This window comes from Schistocerca serialis, chromosome 1 (genome assembly GCF_023864345.2).
Source record: "Schistocerca serialis cubense isolate TAMUIC-IGC-003099 chromosome 1, iqSchSeri2.2, whole genome shotgun sequence".
NCBI lineage: Eukaryota > Metazoa > Arthropoda > Insecta > Orthoptera > Acrididae > Schistocerca > Schistocerca serialis.
In genome coordinates, this window is record NC_064638.1 from 32,035,302 (window position 1) to 32,052,839 (window position 17,538).

The following is a 17,538-nucleotide window of genomic DNA, read 5'->3' on the forward strand; positions in this document are numbered from 1 at the left end:
GGAATCAATAAAAAGGGGCAGGCGACCGCGTAGGCCTCACCTGTGCATAGTGCGGAGGATACCTCCTCTCCAACAGGTATCATAAGCCTTCTCCAAGTCGAAGAACACGGCTACCGTTTGGCGCCTTCGCAAAAAGTTGTTCATGATGAATGTCGACAAGGTCACAAGGTGGTCAACAGCGGTGCGGCGGCGACGAAAACCGCATTGGACATTAGTAAGTAGTCGTCGAGATTTAAGAATCCAGACTAACCGAGCATTAACCATGCGCTCCATCACCTTACAGACACAGCTTATAAGAGAAATGGGGCGGTAACTAGAAGGAAGGTGTCTATCCTTCCCGGATTTGGGTATAGGAACAACGACGGCGTCACGTCAACGCATGGGGACCTGACCTTCGGTCCAGACGCGATTGTAGGTACGAAGAAGGAAGCTTTTGCCCGCCGGAGAAAGGTGTGCCAGCATCTGAACGTGAATGGCATCCGGCCCCGGAGCAGAGGGCCGAGACAGTGCAAGCGCAAGTTCGAGTTCGCGCATAGTAAAGGGGGCATTATAAGTTTCCAGATTCAGCGAGTGGAAGGAAGGTCGCCGAGCCTCTTCTGCCTCTTTCCTGGGAAGGAAGGCAGGGTGGTAATGAGCGGAGCTTGAAACCTCCGCGAAAAAGCGGCCAAAGGCGTTGGAGACATCCACAGGATCAACAAGGACCTCATTACCTGAGGTCAGGCCAGGTACCGAGGAGTGGGCCTTAATGCCCGACAGCCGGCGCAGGCCACCCCAAACGACGGAAGAGGGAGTAAAACTGTTAAAGGAGCTGGTGAAAGAGGCCCACCAAGCTTTTTTGCTGTCTTTGATGACTCTACGGCATTGCGCTCTGAGTCGTTTGTATTCAATACTATTTGCCAACGTAGGATGGCGGCGAAAGGTGCGTAAAGCACGTCGTCGAGCACGGATAGCGTCCCTACAAGCCTCGTTCCACCAGAGGATGGAAACGCGATGTGAAGAAGAGGTAGTACGAGGAATGGAACGTTCGGCAGCATTGATGATAACAGCCGTGAGGTATTCTACCTGACTGTCACAACTGAGAAAATCGTGGTCCGAAAAGGTCGCCATGGAGGAGTAAAGTCCCCAGTCAGCTTTCGGTATGTTCCAGCGCGAAGGACGTGGGGATGGGGTGTGGTGCAGGAGACGAACGACACAGGAGAAGTGGTCGCTCGAATAGGTGTCAGAAAGGACATACCACTCAAACCGACGGGCAAGAGTGGTAGAACAGATCGAGAGGTCCAAGTGGGAGTAGGTATGAGTAGAGTCCGAGAGGAAAGTCGGGGCGCCGGTATTGAGGCAGACAAGATTGAGATGGTTGAAGACATCCGCCAAAAGTGAGCCTCTTTGACAGGATGCAGGAGAGCCCCAAAGGGGATGATGGGCATTGAAGTCGCCAAACAATAAAAACGGTGGGGGAAGCTGAACGATCAGGTGCATCATGTCAGCCCGACCAACAGCAGATGATGGTGGAGTGTAGATGGTACAAACTGAAAAAGTAAAAGCAGAAAGAGTAATACGGACAGCTATTGCTTGGAGTGGGGTGGTCAATGCGATGGGATGGTAATAGACATTGTCCCGAACGAGCAACATGACCCCACCATGAGCTGGGATACCGTCCACAGGGGTGAGGTCATACCGCTCCGAGGTATAGTGGGTAAAGGCAATACGGTCAGTCGGGCGCCACTTGGTTTCCTGGAGACCAAGGACGAGCGGACAGTGCAGTCGGAGGAGCAGTTGTAATTCCTCCCGATTAGATCGAATACCTCTTATGTTCCAATGTAACAAGGCCATCGCTAGTCAAAAAGTTGGGGAACGAGACGGGGGAAGAGCTGATCACCTCGACGGCCGTGGAGGGCCAGGTTGCGAGGGAACAATGCTACAACTGGCGGGAGGCGGATCCGGTTCCATTGAGTCGTCGCCAGCTGCGGCTGCTGTCCCTGGTTGTGTAGGAGGGGCAGCATCATTTGCCGACGAGAGGCCAGCTGAGCGCCTGGCAGCAGAGCGTCCCGGCGAAACTGAGGACGGCCGGGAGCAGCGACTCACGGATGGAGCGTCAGACGAAACGCGCCGGGGTGGAGAGGGGGATAGAGACTTCTTCTTGGAGGCCTTCTTGGATGGTCGAGGAGGCACAGGGATGGTGGGCTGGACCCGAAGAAGGTCCTCACGCACGGGGTCTGTTTTGGAACGCCGGACCTCGGAAGCTGGGGTCCAGAACGTTTCCCCGATGGACGCCTGAGAAGAGGATCGCTTCTCAGGTGGCGGGGGGAGAGGAGGAGGAGGAAGGGTGGCCCCTGAGGCAGAGGGGGCGGGGGCCACGGGGGAGGAGGATTTGGAAGGGAGGGATTTGGGAGGTGGAGGCAGAGCCCCCTGATGCGCGGAGGAGGTGGAGGGAGGACAGGAGAGGGGTGAGGATACCGCGGAAGGAGTGGACACAACTGGGTCAAACGAAGTGGTCAACAGCACGGGATGGAGGCGGTCATACTTCTTCCTGGCCTCTGAATAAGAGAGCCGATCCAAAGTTTTGAGTTCTTGTATCTTCTTCTCCTTCTGATATGCGGGGCAGGCTGTGGATCTAGGCGAGTGGATGCCATGACAATTAGTGCACCGAGGTGGTGGAGTGCATGTATGTCCCTCACGAAGAGGACGTCCACAATCGCCACAAAGGGGCTCAACCTCACACCGTGACGACATGTGCCCAAAGCGCAAACACCGAAAACAGCGCTTAGGAGGCGGGACGTAAGGTCGCACGTCGCACCGGTACCACATCACCTTTACCTTCTCCGGGAGAACGTCCCCATCGAAGGCGAGGATAAAGGCCCCGGTGTCGATGCGACGGTCTTTGGGGCCGTGCTGGACTCGCCGGACGAAATGCACGCCTTGGCGCTCCAGGTTGGCCCTGAGCTCCTCATCAGATTGGAGCAAGAGGTCACGATGAAAAATAACCCCCTGCGTCCTATTTAGTGCCAGATGCGGGACAATGGACACTGGGATGTCCCCTAGGCGGTCGCACGCCTGGAGCGCCGCCGACTGTGTGGCGGAGGTGGTCTTGATAAGAATGGACCCTGAACGCATCTTGCTGAGAGCCTCAATTTCCCCAAAGATGTCCTCAATGTGCTGAACAAAGAACATGGGCTTGGAGGTGGCGAACGTCCCCCCATCGGTTCGAGAACAGACCAAATAGCGGGGGAAGTACTTCGCCCCAAGCCGGCGGGCCTGTCCCTCCTCCCAAGGAGTGGCCAAGGGGGAAAGGGCAGGAGAACCAGAACTAGAAACGGTACCTTTTCTTTTGAAAGACTCGGCCGCAGAGCGACCTGATTCGTGTTGATGTTTCATCTGCGAAACGTCCGCCCCGATACCACCCACTCCGACCAGGGGCTCTCCCCACGGGCGCCACCCAGCCTCAGCAAGGGCCACCTGGCAGGATGACCATTGCCGGGAGTCCTGATGCCCCAAGGAGACGGGCATCTACTCCTTGGCCGACGTGGGGAGGGTGCAGCTCAGGTATCGGCAGTACGATCCCTGTGTTGTCAGTGGGCTACAACCTAGAGAGTACATGACGACCCCACCACAACGGGCTGGCTACCGTGCTGGATTTCTGGTGCCATGGAAAGTCCATCATGATCGCTGGTGCAGATGGGGACGCACTATGGGCGTAACTTGTACAACCCATCAGGCATTTAGGCCCAATTTGAGGAATAGTGGGTATGGTTACAACGCCGGTATAATGCTGAGTGCCAAGGTCTTAGTGCACTTAGGACCAGTGGTACACCACGTAAGGTGTCCTTCCCCAAAAGGCTCGTACTTCTGTAGAATTTTGAAAAATGGAGGTCAAACCCCAAGGGGGACCATCACATGGAAGGCCGAAACGGTTTAAACTCCTTTTAGTCGCCTCTTACGACAGGCAGGAATACCTCGGGCCTATTCTTACCACGGACCCGCAGGGGGAGAGGCAGTTGGGATCCAGCAGGGCGTTCCGTATTGCCCTCCTGAACCCACCGATTGCATATTCTGCTAACAGTCATTGGATCTCGACGAATGCGAGCAGCAATGTCGCGATAGGATAAACCGCAATCGCCATAGGCTACAATCCGACGTTTATCAAAGTCGGAAACGTGATGGTACGCATTTCTCCTCCTTACACAAGGCATCACAACAAGGTTTCACCGGGCAGCGCCGGTCAACTGCTATTTGTGTATGACAAATTGGTTGGAAACTTTCCTCATGCTCTGAAAAGCTTATCATTTGCATATCACAGCATCTTATTCCTATCGGTTAAATTTCGCGTCTGTAGCACGTGTAGTGTAGCAATTTTCATGGCGAGGTCCGCGGCGCGACGATGCTACGGCGACGCAGCCCTCGCCGCTAGCCGCCTGTTGTGTGGCGCCGGCGCCGGCGCCGCTGGCGAAGCTGTAGGACAGCCGCTGTCGCCCCCTCCTCCCCCTCTACAGCCACAGACACAGACACAGCCACAGACACAGACACAGCTCCGGCCGCTCCTCGGGTATCAGCGGGCGGGCCGGCCGCTATCCAGTGACGCCGCGCCGCCTCGGCCTGCTTTTAGCGAAACAGCAACCGTCGAGCGGCGCCACCCGCCTGACTTACAACCAGCAGATTCCAGTCCAGGCCGGCGTAGGAGAAGTCCGTCGCCAGTGTCTCGCGAAGGAACTGAAGCAGAGGAGACGCCACCGCTTTCCCCACCACCATACTCTGCACCAGAGTCCTGCGTTCAGTTCCCAAGCCTTCTGCCGTGTGTCGTGTAATGAACGTATGCGTCGTTGTCACCGGACTCATCAGCAGAAGCAGCATTTCCTGAAGATGGCGACCAGTTGGATCGCTGAAATATCGAGTCAAGTTGATTTTTGTATCCGGCAGCAAACCCGAAGAGACTTTCAAGTAACTGGAGAACCCTGCGAAAATGCAGACGCCCCCAGAGGCGGTCCCAGGGCGTTAGCTACTCTTCAACGAATTAACACGGAACTTCATATGTCGTCTAGACGCTGAAGTAGGTTGTCACCGTAGAACTTTGTAACCAACAGGCACGTACTAGCGTATATAGCCAGCTTGATACCGGCCCTGAGAACAGCAACGTCAATAGGCTCACAAGGGTTAGAAAGAGAGACAAAATGCCAAAAACAGTTGACCTTGCAGTCCCTACTCCGGGGAGCCCGAGGGGCGGGGGTAAATGACGTATAACAATAATGTTGCAAGACTTATTTGGCAGAGCAGTGACGTTTAGCTTTCAGCTGAACAATGTCGATACCAAATACGGACTTAGTGTAACTGCATTAACATCCCCGCCTTAGGAGCACTAGGGGGCACCTAACTAAGCCGTGAGTGGCAGGCGCCTGCAAGAGACCTGCGGGATTGGCTGGGTGTCTTTAAGTGGGAATAACAGTGCCCCCCACGCGACTCTTTAAAACCCCTAGATTCCGCATTTTGGCCGAGTTCTCAGTCAGACGATCTGGGCGCCGAATCCGCGTCCGTCGACTCCAGCCTCGGTCCGCATGCGCATAAGTCTGCTCTCTCGCTTTGCGTGCCTCAGTGAACAATGTCACATTCATTATGTTTTGTTTTGCAACTAAGTTGTTGCCTTAAGGTGTTGCTAGTGTTTCCTACTGTGGTTAGCACCCACACCTGGGACTTCTGCACTGGCTTCTGTTGTAACATCGTTATTCATGCTTTCTCTAACCCTAGAACTAGCCTCCAGTTAGTCCCGTCTGGAATAAACAACTATTTCAAAACCCTGTTTGTCCGACAGTCTCCACAACGAGTTCCCTACCGAGTCTCACCATCTGCATTCCTAGTAAATGCCTCTACTAGTGATGGCTTAGATAGAAGAAAACAATTAAAAGCCTTTACTGTGAATTGTCCTTCTGCCTTCTGCTCTATACCACTCGGGAGCGCAGATTGACCAGCAACCCCTTTTTCCCTCACCCACCTAGGTCAGGACACAACAACATGGAAAGGTGGAGTGCGTGTGCGTTTTTTAGTCCTTGGTACTTAACTTCAGAGTATGTGCTTAGTATTTCAAGGTTATAGATTCTTGAAAATTCTGAAAAAAGGTTATTTGCTAAATCGATCTCTTCATTTAAAATGATGTGGTATGATTTATGGTCGTAAATGAAAAATGTATAATTATCGCAGAAACTACATCTTAATTCCGTTGTGAGGGTGTAGAATATGGAAGTTGGTTTTATGTCTGTAAAGGAATGACTTTTTTGTGATAGGTTGACAGTAAAACTGGATTTACGTATATTTATTAAAAACAGCGGGTCAATGTACCCTTTGTATCGGATTTCAAAGTTTCTTCTTATTTACCCTATGCAGCGGCAGGAACCGGAGCACAGTAGGTTAATAACTAAAATGCGTGAAACCTCTCCGGAATGGACAGAGAACTTTTAAAAAAGAAAAAGCAAAGAAATTCATATACACATAATTTTTTTATTTTCCTAGTAACACACTTTTTGTTGATGGATATTTGGTTGGTTTCTGTCTTTTTGGTTTCAAATTTCTGCGTTGGTTGTAAACGCAAAAAAACAGGCTTATGCTTCGTCAATACAATAGTAGCGCATCTATCATGTGACCAGATGAAAGGAAACAAAATGTCTCTGAGCACTATGGGGCTTAACACCTGATGTCATCAGCCCCCTAGAACTTAGAACTACTTAAACCTAACGAACCTAAGGACATCACACACATCCATGACCGAGGCAGGATTCGAACCTGCGACCTTAGCGGTGGCGCGGTTCCAGAATGAAGCGCCTAGAACCGCTCGGCCACACCGGCCAGCGAAAGGAAACACCGATGCAAACTAGAAACAGGAAGAACCGTAAGTAACCATTAATTTACATAGAAAGGGGGATAAGTAAACTGTTTCATAATCCACGAATAATACATATCAAGAGAAAAGTGTGTCATAACCGTATCATTATACACGTACATTTCAATGATGACGCCTTAAAGTGAAGAAAGACGAAACACGTCGGGAAAAATAAAATGCATTGCAGCAAGAGAAGTCGTTTTTATTAAAAAAAGAAAAAGTCTATGCTTTCTGCGGAGGATGGTCACGCAACAAACTCGTTATTCTTATGTTTAAAGGAATAAAATCGTCAAAAAAATGAGATCGACAGGAAGTGCAAAACGGCTAAGCAGGGATGGCTAGAGGACAAATGTTAGGATGTAGAGGCTTATCTCACTAGGGGTAAGGTAGATACTGCCTACAGGAAAATTAAAGAGACCTTTGGAGAAAAGAGAACCACTTGCATGAATATCAAGAGCTCAGATGGAAACCCAGTTCTAAGCAAAGAAAGGAAAGCAGAAATGTGGATAGAGTATATAGAGGGTCTATACTAGGGTGATGTTCTTGAGGACAATATTATAAAAATGGAAGAGAATGTAGATGAAATAGGAGATACGATACTGCGTCGAAACTAGGCCCCGGGAGTAGACAACATTCAATTAGAACTACTGACAGCCTTGGGAGAGCCAGTCCTGACAAAACTCTACCATCTGGTGAGCAAGATATACGAGACAGGTGAAATACCCTCAGACTTCAAGAAGAATGTAATAATTCCAATCCTAAAGAAAGCAAGTGTTGACAGATGTGAAAATTACCGAACTATCAGTTTAATAAGACACGGCTGCAAAATACTAACACGAATTCTTTACAGACGAATGGAAAAACTAGTAGAAGCCGACATTGGGGAAGCTCAGCTTGGATTCCGTAGAAATATTGGAACACGTGAGGTAATACTGACCCTAAGACTTATCTTAGAAAATAGATTAAGGAATAGAAAACCTACGTTTCTAGCATTTGTAGACTTAGAGAAAGCTTTTGACAATCTTGACTGGAATACTCTCTTTCAAATTCTGATGGTGGCAGGGGTAAAATACAGGGAGCGAAAGGCTATTTACAATTTGTACAGAAACCAGATGGCAGTTATAAGAGTCTAGGGGCATGAAAGGGAAGCAGTGGTCGGGAAGGGAGTGAGACAGGGTTGTAGCCTCTCCCTGATGTTATTCAATCTGTATATTGAGCAAGCAGTAAAGGAAACAAAAGAAAAATTCGGAGTAGGTATTAAAATCCATGGAGAAGAAATAAAAACTTTGAGGTTTGCCGATGACATTGTAATTCTGTCAGAGACAGCAAAGGACCTGGAGAGCAGCTGAAAGGAATGGACAGTGTCTTGAAAGGAGGATATAAGATGAACATCAACAAAAGCAAAACGAGGATAATGGTATGTAGTCGAATTAAATCGGGTGATGCTGCAGGAATTAGATTAGGATGTGAGACGGTTAAAGTAGTAAAGGAGTTTTGCTATTTGGGGAGCAAAATAACTGATGATGGTCGAAGTAGAGAGGATATAACATGTAGACTGGCAATCGCAAGGAAAGCGTTTCTGAAGAAGAGAAATTTGTTAACGTCGAGTATAGATTTAAGTGTCAGGAAGTCGTTTCTGAAAGTATTTGTATGGAGTGTAGCCATGTATGGAAGTGAAACGTGGACGATAAATAGTTTGGACAAGAAGAGAATAGAAGCTTTCGAAATGTGGTGCTACAGAAGAATGCTGAAGATAAGGTGGGTAGATCACATAACTAATGAGGAGGTACTGAACAGAATTGGAGAGAAGAGAAATTTGTGGCACAACTTGACTAGAAGAAGGTATCGGTTGGTAGGGCATATTCTGAGGCATCTAGGGATCACCAATGTAGTATTGGAGGGTAAAAATCGTAGAGGAAGACCAAGGGATAAGTACACTAAGCAGATTCAGAAGGATGTAGGTCGCAGCAAGTACTGTGAGATGAAGCAGCTTGCACAGGATAGAGTAGCATGGAGAGCTGCATCAAACCAGTCTCTTGACTGAAGACAACAACAACAAGAATAATGTTTATCTTAGTTGTTACAGTACTAGTAAATAAACAAATCCATTTAGTATTGAGAATGCAATCATTAGTACAAGCTTACTGTACAGTTCTTATTGTACTATTATTTAGTGGGTACTAAACATTTTTTCCGCACTGAACAAGCATGTGTTACCGACCTGAGATGGAGAGTAGATACTGCAGTGCACTGTTGATCTGAAGTACTGTGCAGTGTTACTTCGGACATGCGTGCGTTCTCGAAGCAACACAGCCACTGCAATATCGTATTCATTCGCCGACACCGGGCGACTTTCGAGTAAAATGTCTCCCCTGTACGGGAACGCACATACCGGATGTACGAGTGCAGCGTTGACGACACAGCGTTGACGACATATGGAAGTTTGGATGTGGCCGTTTGCCGTGCTCCGATAGCCGAACGGTAAGACGACCGCTCGCGTTAAGCGGGAAACCCGGGTTTGAGCCTGGTCCGGCACAGCCTTTCACTGTCGCTATCCCATTATACAGCTGATGGTTGTTCATATGCGCAACTGCGAATACATTTCATACACCAGTTTGAGAGCGACGTTTCGTGTCAGACTTCCATTCACAGGCGTGACGCCTGCTCGGTGGTATTTTCTTTGGACTACCGTGCACTGTACATTTATGGCTAAAATGTATTCTAATCAGTACATGGCGGACATGCATCTGATATATGGATTTACAAACTGCAATGCATCTGAAGCCAGCCGTTTGTATGCTGAGAGATTGCCTAATACACATTTATGGAACAACGATACCTTTCAAAGAATGCATAAACGTTTTTCGGACAGAGGCTCTATTGAGACAAATGTCAATTCACCGTAGAAGATGAAATAGTGTTAGAACAACTGATTTAAGAAATAGAGTACCTTATCATACTCGCAGCAGTACAAGAGAAGCAGGAGAAACTGGGAATGTAGCCACGTGACGGTGTGGAAAATGTTATGAGCATCTCCTTTATCAGTACCATCTTCAGAGAGTGCGAGGTATTACTAAAACAGATTTTTAGTCTAATAAAGCTTTTTGTTTGTGATTTATCTGTTCAGTACCAATACTGTCAGTCTACCATACTATTCACTGATAAAACAAAGTTTACCAGAAATGCAGGGCAGACTTTCTACAACACTCACGCATGGGCGCATGAGAATGATATTTCCGCCTGAAACGTCCGCTAAATCACGCAGGGCTGACAGGTAATTAGGATTGTGGAAACGGCCAAGGGAGTTGCGGTCGGTTTCATTTCACAATTGTAATTTATTGTCATTTAGTTCACAGATACACTTTTGAAAGAATTAAATTTGCTTCGCAGCTGAAGGCCACCAGACAGATGCTTTAGAATATGTTCAATTTTGAAAAAACACAACACACAGTTAAATAAGATGAAACGTATACATATTTGAGAACAGCATGCGGAGCGGCTGAACGCCGCCGGATTAAATCTTCAAAATTCCAAGTATACTATGATGATTATTGAAGGCAGAAGGCCACAATGGTTTAAGGTGCTAACAAGGCTGATGGCCCACAAGGTGCTCAGAAAGAGATAAACAAACGCAATAAGACGGCTGAAGGCCGCAAAGTTAAATTCTGCAAATTAAGGAAATACGTATTGAAACAATCGGTAAAACAATACATTAAGTTTAAAAATTTCCTTTTGCAACACTAACGGTGGAAGGGCCATAATAACTTATAAAATCTTTCAGAGGAAATTACAATAACCTTTCAACAGCAGAAGGCGATAATCTTTGGGCATGAAGGAAACTCTGAGAACATGTTTCCGGGGCTGAAGGCCCACAACTAACCTTGCCAAATTAAAAATATAAAACACAGTTAAATTACAACAACATTAACACTGCCAAAAGGACAATTAAGAGAACGGCACTTAGAAGTCTCCAGTGCATCGGTCTGGCCTCGTTCACTTAGGCGAGGCAGGTGGTGAGTCCAACTACACTTAATTCGTGCAAATCCAATCAAAGGACACCCACGGACCGACCGACCGACCGACTGCTTGCTTGCCACGACGGAGTACACGAGAATTCAAGGTCCCCCCCTCCCCCCCCCCCCCCCAAAAAAAAAAATTACAAGTATCACTATCCCCAAACAAACACGTATCTGAACTGAGCTGCCAAAACCACACACCATGTTGGGCAGCAACAACAGGTGGGGAAAAAGATACTGCCTAAAAACTAGGTTAGCGGCCAGGGCAGGTAACCAGAACACTAACGGCCACATGGCAGAGAATTGCGCTGGTGCACTTAACTATGGATAAATTAATTAGATCAGTTCCACCTGACGGCGGCTATCTCGAACACTTGACTCGTTGTTGCTCACAGGAAAACCTCCACAACGGCAAGGCCGGAACCAACAACGTAATGCTCAAAACCACTCAACCTTCACGTCCTGGGTCAGCGAGCGACGATGCTCGGCCCAGTCGATTACGCCGCACGCAGATGTCCTCTGACCCCTACTCATGAACTATCGGCGAGCCAAAACGCGTCGTCCGGTAGGACGACCGACCGATGATCCATCAACACTGGCGGCGCAGCTCAAGTGATCAGTGGCGTCCGTGGTCGGGCGAGCCATGTCGACGCAGACCTCACTGCTCCAACCCGCCTGCACTGGTGCCGCATTGCGACTCCCCTACTGGCAGCTCCTGACTGCGCTCCAGATACGTTCCAACCGACTGGCAGCTCGAACTCGTGACCCGAACTCCCTATCCGAACTGTCCTACGACAGACAACGACCGGGAAGTAATAGCAGTCGAGCAAAGATTTTTTTTTTTCTTTATTGTATTTCAGTTCCCCATCGGGGCGGGCTGGCAGCAGCATATGCGCTGCTCTTCAGCCGAAAGACATAGAACAAAACAATAGAAGACATTTAAAAACAGCAAAGGAGAGAATAAGGTGAACATAGATATAAAAAAGGGGGAACAACATGGAAGGCAATAGACAAAAAAAAAATGGGGTGACTAAAATGGAGATAAAAATCTGTTTAAAAGTAGCACACACAAAAAGCCACACACTGTGTCGATTAAAAGAACAAAAGGCACAGTATAAAGGTATCGACGGATGGCATAGCACATAACATAACACTGATGGCGAACCTCAAGGCAGTACACAATTAAAATCACACCTCTTGACGCAAAGGAGAAACAGCACTAGACAACACTGATGTGGCACACTACTGATGATCAATACAGAGGATCTGCCAGGCGCTAGGAGATGAGGGGGACCTGAAGAAGGGAGGGAGGGGAAGGGATGCAGGAGATGAGCGGGGGGCGCGCTGAAGAAGGCCAGGTAGGGAGGGATGTGGGAAGGGAAGAGGCAAGTATGAGGTGCAGGGTCTCAGGGGAGGGGGGGATGGAGGAAAATCCGTTCTGGGAGAAGGAGGGAAGAGGAAAAAGGGGGCCCTGGGGAGGGGGGGGAACAAGGCCAGGTTATAGTTGGAAGGCTAGATGTCACGGCGAAGTTCGTCATCCGGGATGGGGAGGCATTGGAAATTGCCCTGATGAAGGAGATGGAGGGTGTGGAGGTGGAGAGAGGGAGGGATACAGCGATAGAGGTGCGGCAACGGGCGGGGGGTGGAGAGGAAGGAGGAAACCAGAGGGTGGGGGGGATCAAGCCTGCGAACAATGTAAAGGATGCGGAGATGTTGGAGGAACAGGAGGAGGTGGGGGAAGGGGATCAGTTCATACAGGAGCCATGTGGGGGAAGGAAGGCGGATACGGAAGGCAAGGCGGAGCGCATGGCGTTCAAGGATTTGGAGGGCCTTGTAAAAGCGGGTGGGGGTGGAGATCCAGGCAACGCTGTCATAACAGAGGATAGGACGGATGAGGGATTTGTAGGTGTGGAGGATGGTAGAAGGATGCAATCCCCATGTCCGGCCAGACAGGAGTTTCAGAAGGCGGAGGCAGGAATGGGCTTTCTGCTGGATGGTCTGGAGGTGAGGGGTCCAGGTGAGGTGTCGGTCGAGGTATTTCAGGGTGGGGGTGAGCTGGATAGGACGACCAGGAAGGGTGAGGTAGAAATCATGGAGGCGAAAGGAGCGAGTGGTGCGGGCTATGATGATTGCCTGGGTTTTGGAGGGGTTGAGACGGAGGAACCACTGGTTACACCAAGTGGTGAACTGGTTAAGGTGGGTTTGGAGGGTACGTTGAGACCGTTGAAGGGTAGGATAGAGAGCCAGGAAGGCGGTGTCATCAGCATACTAGAGAAGGTGGACAGGTGGGGGTGGCTTGGGCATATCAGCTGTATACAAAAGATGAAGGAGAGGGGAGAGGACAGAACCCTGGGGGACGCCAGCTGTGGGATAAAAGATATGGGAGTTGGTGTTGTGGAGGGTGACATAGGAAGGACGGTGCGAGAGGAAGGAAGCGACTAGATGGACAAAATTGATAGACAGGGCGTAGGTTTGGAGTTTAAAGAGCAGACCGGGATGCCATACACGGTCATAGGCATTTTGGAGGTCAAGGGAAACAAAAATGGCGGAGCGACGGGAGCTGAGCTGGAGGGACAGAAGGTGAACAAGATTGAGGAGTTGGTCTTCAGCAGAGAAGGAGGGTCGGAAGCCACACTGGGTAAGGGGGAGGAGGTGGTGTTGAGCTAGGTGCTGATGGATACGGTGGGAGGGGATGGATTCAAAGACCTTACTGAAGATGGAGGTGAGGCAGATGGGATGATAGGAAGAGGCGGCAGAAGGGGGTTTGTTGGGTTTGAGGAATAAGAGGATGCGGGAAGTCTTCCACAGGTCAGGGTAGAAGCCAGTAGAGAGGATGACGTTATAGAGATGGGCGAGGACAGTCAGGAAGTTATAGGGGCTTTCTCAAAGGTGACGATCGGTGACTCAGTCGTGACCAGGGGCCGTGTTGCGTTTGGACTGGAGGATACGTTTAATGTCTTGTTCTGTGATGGGAGTGTTGATGTCGGAGGGGGGCAACTGCCCCAAGTACTGGAGACTAGGAGCAAGTGGAGCGACCGAGGTATCAGCACGTTCCATGACGGTGGGGAAAAGAGAATAATCAAAGTGGGGATCATCGGGGATGGAGAAGACCTCGGAAAGGTGGGAAGCAAAGTGGTTGGCCTTACTGAGGTTGTCTGGAAGGGGGCGATTGTTATGGAGAAGGGGGTAGTGGGGAGCGGAAAGGGAACCAGTAAGATGATGGAAGGTGGACCAGTACTTGGAGGAGTTGATAGGGAGTGTGGCATTGAGTCATGTGCAGGTCTGGCGCCAGTCCCGGCGTTTCGTTGCTGTAATAAGGTTCGTCGGTGGCGTTGGAGTGTATCCCTGTCACGAGTGCGCAGGAAGGAGCGATAGAGGCGGCGGGATTCACGGAGGAGGAGGACAGCCCGCGGAGGGAGAGTGGGACGGTGTGGGTGGATGGTTTTAGTAGGAACATGGGCCTCCACGGCGTCAGTAATTACCTTCTGAAGGAAGGACGAGGCGTGGATGATGTCGTCAGGATGGCGATAGGTAAGAGGGTGGCTTTCGACCTGGGTGGAGATGGAGTCCCGGTAGGCATCCCAGTTGGCACGGCGATAGTCATGGACGACCTTGGGAGGGGGTGCAGGTTGCGGAGCCGGAGGGGGGCGGTTTGCAGACGTTATGGTGAGAAGGACAGGGAGGTGATCGCTACCTGTGGGGTCAAGGACGGCGACAGTGATACACCCAAGGAGGTTGGCGGAGGCAATGGCAACATCGGGGGTGGTGTTACTTTCGGGTCAGGTGTGCTGGGAAGGGGAACAAAGTCACCCTGGATTGTGGAGAGGAACTGATGCCACCGCCGAGGGCAGCAGGAGTGCGGCTATGGATGTTGAGGTCGGCGGCAATCACATAGGTGGAGAAGGTGTGGTCAATGTGTGAGATGAAGTCATAAGGAAGAGGAGCAGTGGAGCGGACATAGATGGTAGCACAGGTAATGGTGAGGGAGGGGAAGAAGACGCTAAGGATAAGGTGTTCAGTGGGGTCATTGAGGAGAGGTTGTGGCCGGACGTGGATATGCTTAAGGTAGCCAATCGCGACTCCACCTTGCGCACGAGGACCAGGAGCGTCAGTGCGGTGGAGGAGATAGGGGGAGGTGCGGATAGAATGGTGGGGCTGGAGAAAGGTTTCGTTCAAGAGGAAGGTGTCGACCTGGTGGTGGGAGAGGTATTTGTTGGAGCGGAAGGAGCGAATGTTCTGGAAGAGGATGCGAGACTCGTGCCGCGCCATGACGGGAAGGAGGGGGGGAAGAGAGGGAAGGGAAGAGACTTAAACTAGGGTGTCGAGGCGGGTGAAGGTGAAGTGGGCTTGGTTGTGGGAGTAAGTGGCGAAGGTGTTCAGGTGGAAAACAGAGCGAGCAGCAAGGGATTCGAGCAAAGATACTACGAGAGGGGATATATATCGATACACGATGCTAGCGCCGGTCACGGTCAGGCAAAGCAGCAACTCAGTGACAGCAGTAATTTAAATTAACGTAGTGAGGTGGAAGTACGTTTAAAACAGAGTGTAAAAAATATAATGGCAGGAACACGAGCCACTCACGGCTCACCACCATTTGACTGCAAAAACTTCTTCACTTTATTAGTACTATCATGATTTCGGCCTTAAATCACTATCAAATACAACACTGGTGGGTGTAATTAGATTCTGAAAACCGAAATCAACGTCAAGATCTATTGAACTGGATGTCCCAAGAGCAATAGAACTCGACGTCGACTTTGCTTTTCAGAGTCTAATTATACCCACCATTGTTGTACTTAATAATGGTTTAAGCCAGAAATCATGACACTACTATAAAATAAAGGAATTTGTGCAGTCAGAAAGCTCATTCAAACATTGAAACTTCCTCGGGACCTTTGTCGAACCTCGGTCCGGCACACTATTTTAATCTTTCAGGAAGTTTCATATCAGCACACACTACGCTGCAGTGCCAAAATTTTATTCTGGAATCATTCAAACATTGTCACACAAGTGTACCCCAAAAATATGAGAGGATGAGATTCCTTTTGTGGTTTTGGGTTGGGTTGTGTTGGGTTTGGAAGAAGAGACCATCCCGGAATTTGCCTGGAGCGATTTAGGGAAATCACGGAAAACCTAAATCAGGATGGCCGGACGCAGGATTGAACCGTCGTCCTCCAGAATGCGAGTCCAGTGTGCTAACCACGGCGCCACATCGCTCGGTGTAGTTTTGAAAACAAGACATCAATAACAGTGTAGCATTAGTTTAAGAGCTGACGTACTCGGAGACAGATTCATTGCATCTTTCATTTTCCGTGGTACAGTGACTGGAGCGTTGTACATGCGACCTTTAGTGGAACATCTAAATGTTTTGTTAGAAGACGCTCCACTACACTTTCATCAGATATGTGGATCATGCACAATGGGGCGCCACCTAATTTTGCTATGCAAGCAAACACACTTTTTAAAATCAGCGTTTCTCAAATAAATGGATAGATTGTGGGGCAGCAACACCTTGACTTGCTTAGCAATCAACTGTATTTTTTTTTCTTTGGGAGATATTTTTTGGGGGCATAGTTTATTCTAGATCTACTGCGAATGTCGTAATTCTTCACTAGCTTGTTCAAAAGGATTTTCAGCAAATACAGCAGTCACCTCGAATATGGTAGCGAGAAATTATTGTTTCCGTGGAAATTTATTCTGACCTTTTGTTGTTTAAAAAGTTGGCATTTTAGAGTCAAAAGGCATGGAGACATGTTTAGTTTCTTCTGATACTGAATACCAGTTTGATGATGCTGTTTGATCGGTTTTCATTTTTGCATCTAATTTGTCAACTACAATGCTACAAACAACCAGTAAAAGTGTGTACCAGCTGATGATGAGTCTCGAAATGATTCGAAACCGGTTATTGCAAGTGAAGGTTGAAACATCACAAAAGGCGAACGGTTGCATTTATTTGTGAAGACCTTTACCAACATCTTATTCAGCGGATATGCACGCACGTGCCTACATTGTTGTTAGTGATTACTCAAAGCACTCAGGACTATATAAACGTGTTACAGATAACCAGAAGTATGATATTGCATGTAAAAGGACAACAAATAAAAATAAAGTACAATCTATAAAGGCAAATACGTATAATACATATACCTCTTATAATTAAACTAACTGCTTGAGACAGCCCTCATGAAAAACGAGTGACTGTAGGACAATTAAACAGAATGGAAACATTTGTTTGGAAATACGGAACAGAAATAACGAATAAGCCATCGAAAAAAAAAAAATTTCCTCGTGAGAGGGTAACATTTGTCACTTACGTGCCATCTGTAAGTTCCACGTTACAGACGTTGCTCCGTGTGACGACCAGCGGTAGCCAAGTGAGCCTGGAACAGCGCCAAGGAGTGCTCTACAGCTGCCGGAACAACCGTGGACCATGGAATGTTCAGCTGTTGTGACGCAACTCGTTCACTGCTAGAAGACCGTACATCAAGTCCAGCGTTCTCAGCGATGGTGACAGTAACTTCTTCAACAACAAGTGACGCAGCTGGCTGCCGGCATCTCCGATGAGCAACTGCCAATTCGCCAGTTATTTCAAACTCTCGAATCATGTCCTTCAACACCGGTGCGGAAACAGGATATCTCTGTACTCCTGTGACGCGTCGATAC

General features: G+C 48.9%; 1 protein-coding gene across 1 annotated transcript; it reads left to right on the forward strand.

Moving 5' to 3' along the window:
• The first annotated feature begins 4,352 nt into the window (after window positions 1–4,352).
• On the forward strand, window positions 4,353–4,799 carry LOC126474795 (uncharacterized). Its single transcript, XM_050103762.1, has one exon. The coding sequence runs from the start codon at window positions 4,353–4,355 to the stop codon at window positions 4,797–4,799; it is 447 nt and encodes a 148-aa protein (XP_049959719.1).
• Window positions 4,800–17,538: the final 12,739 nt, after the last annotated feature.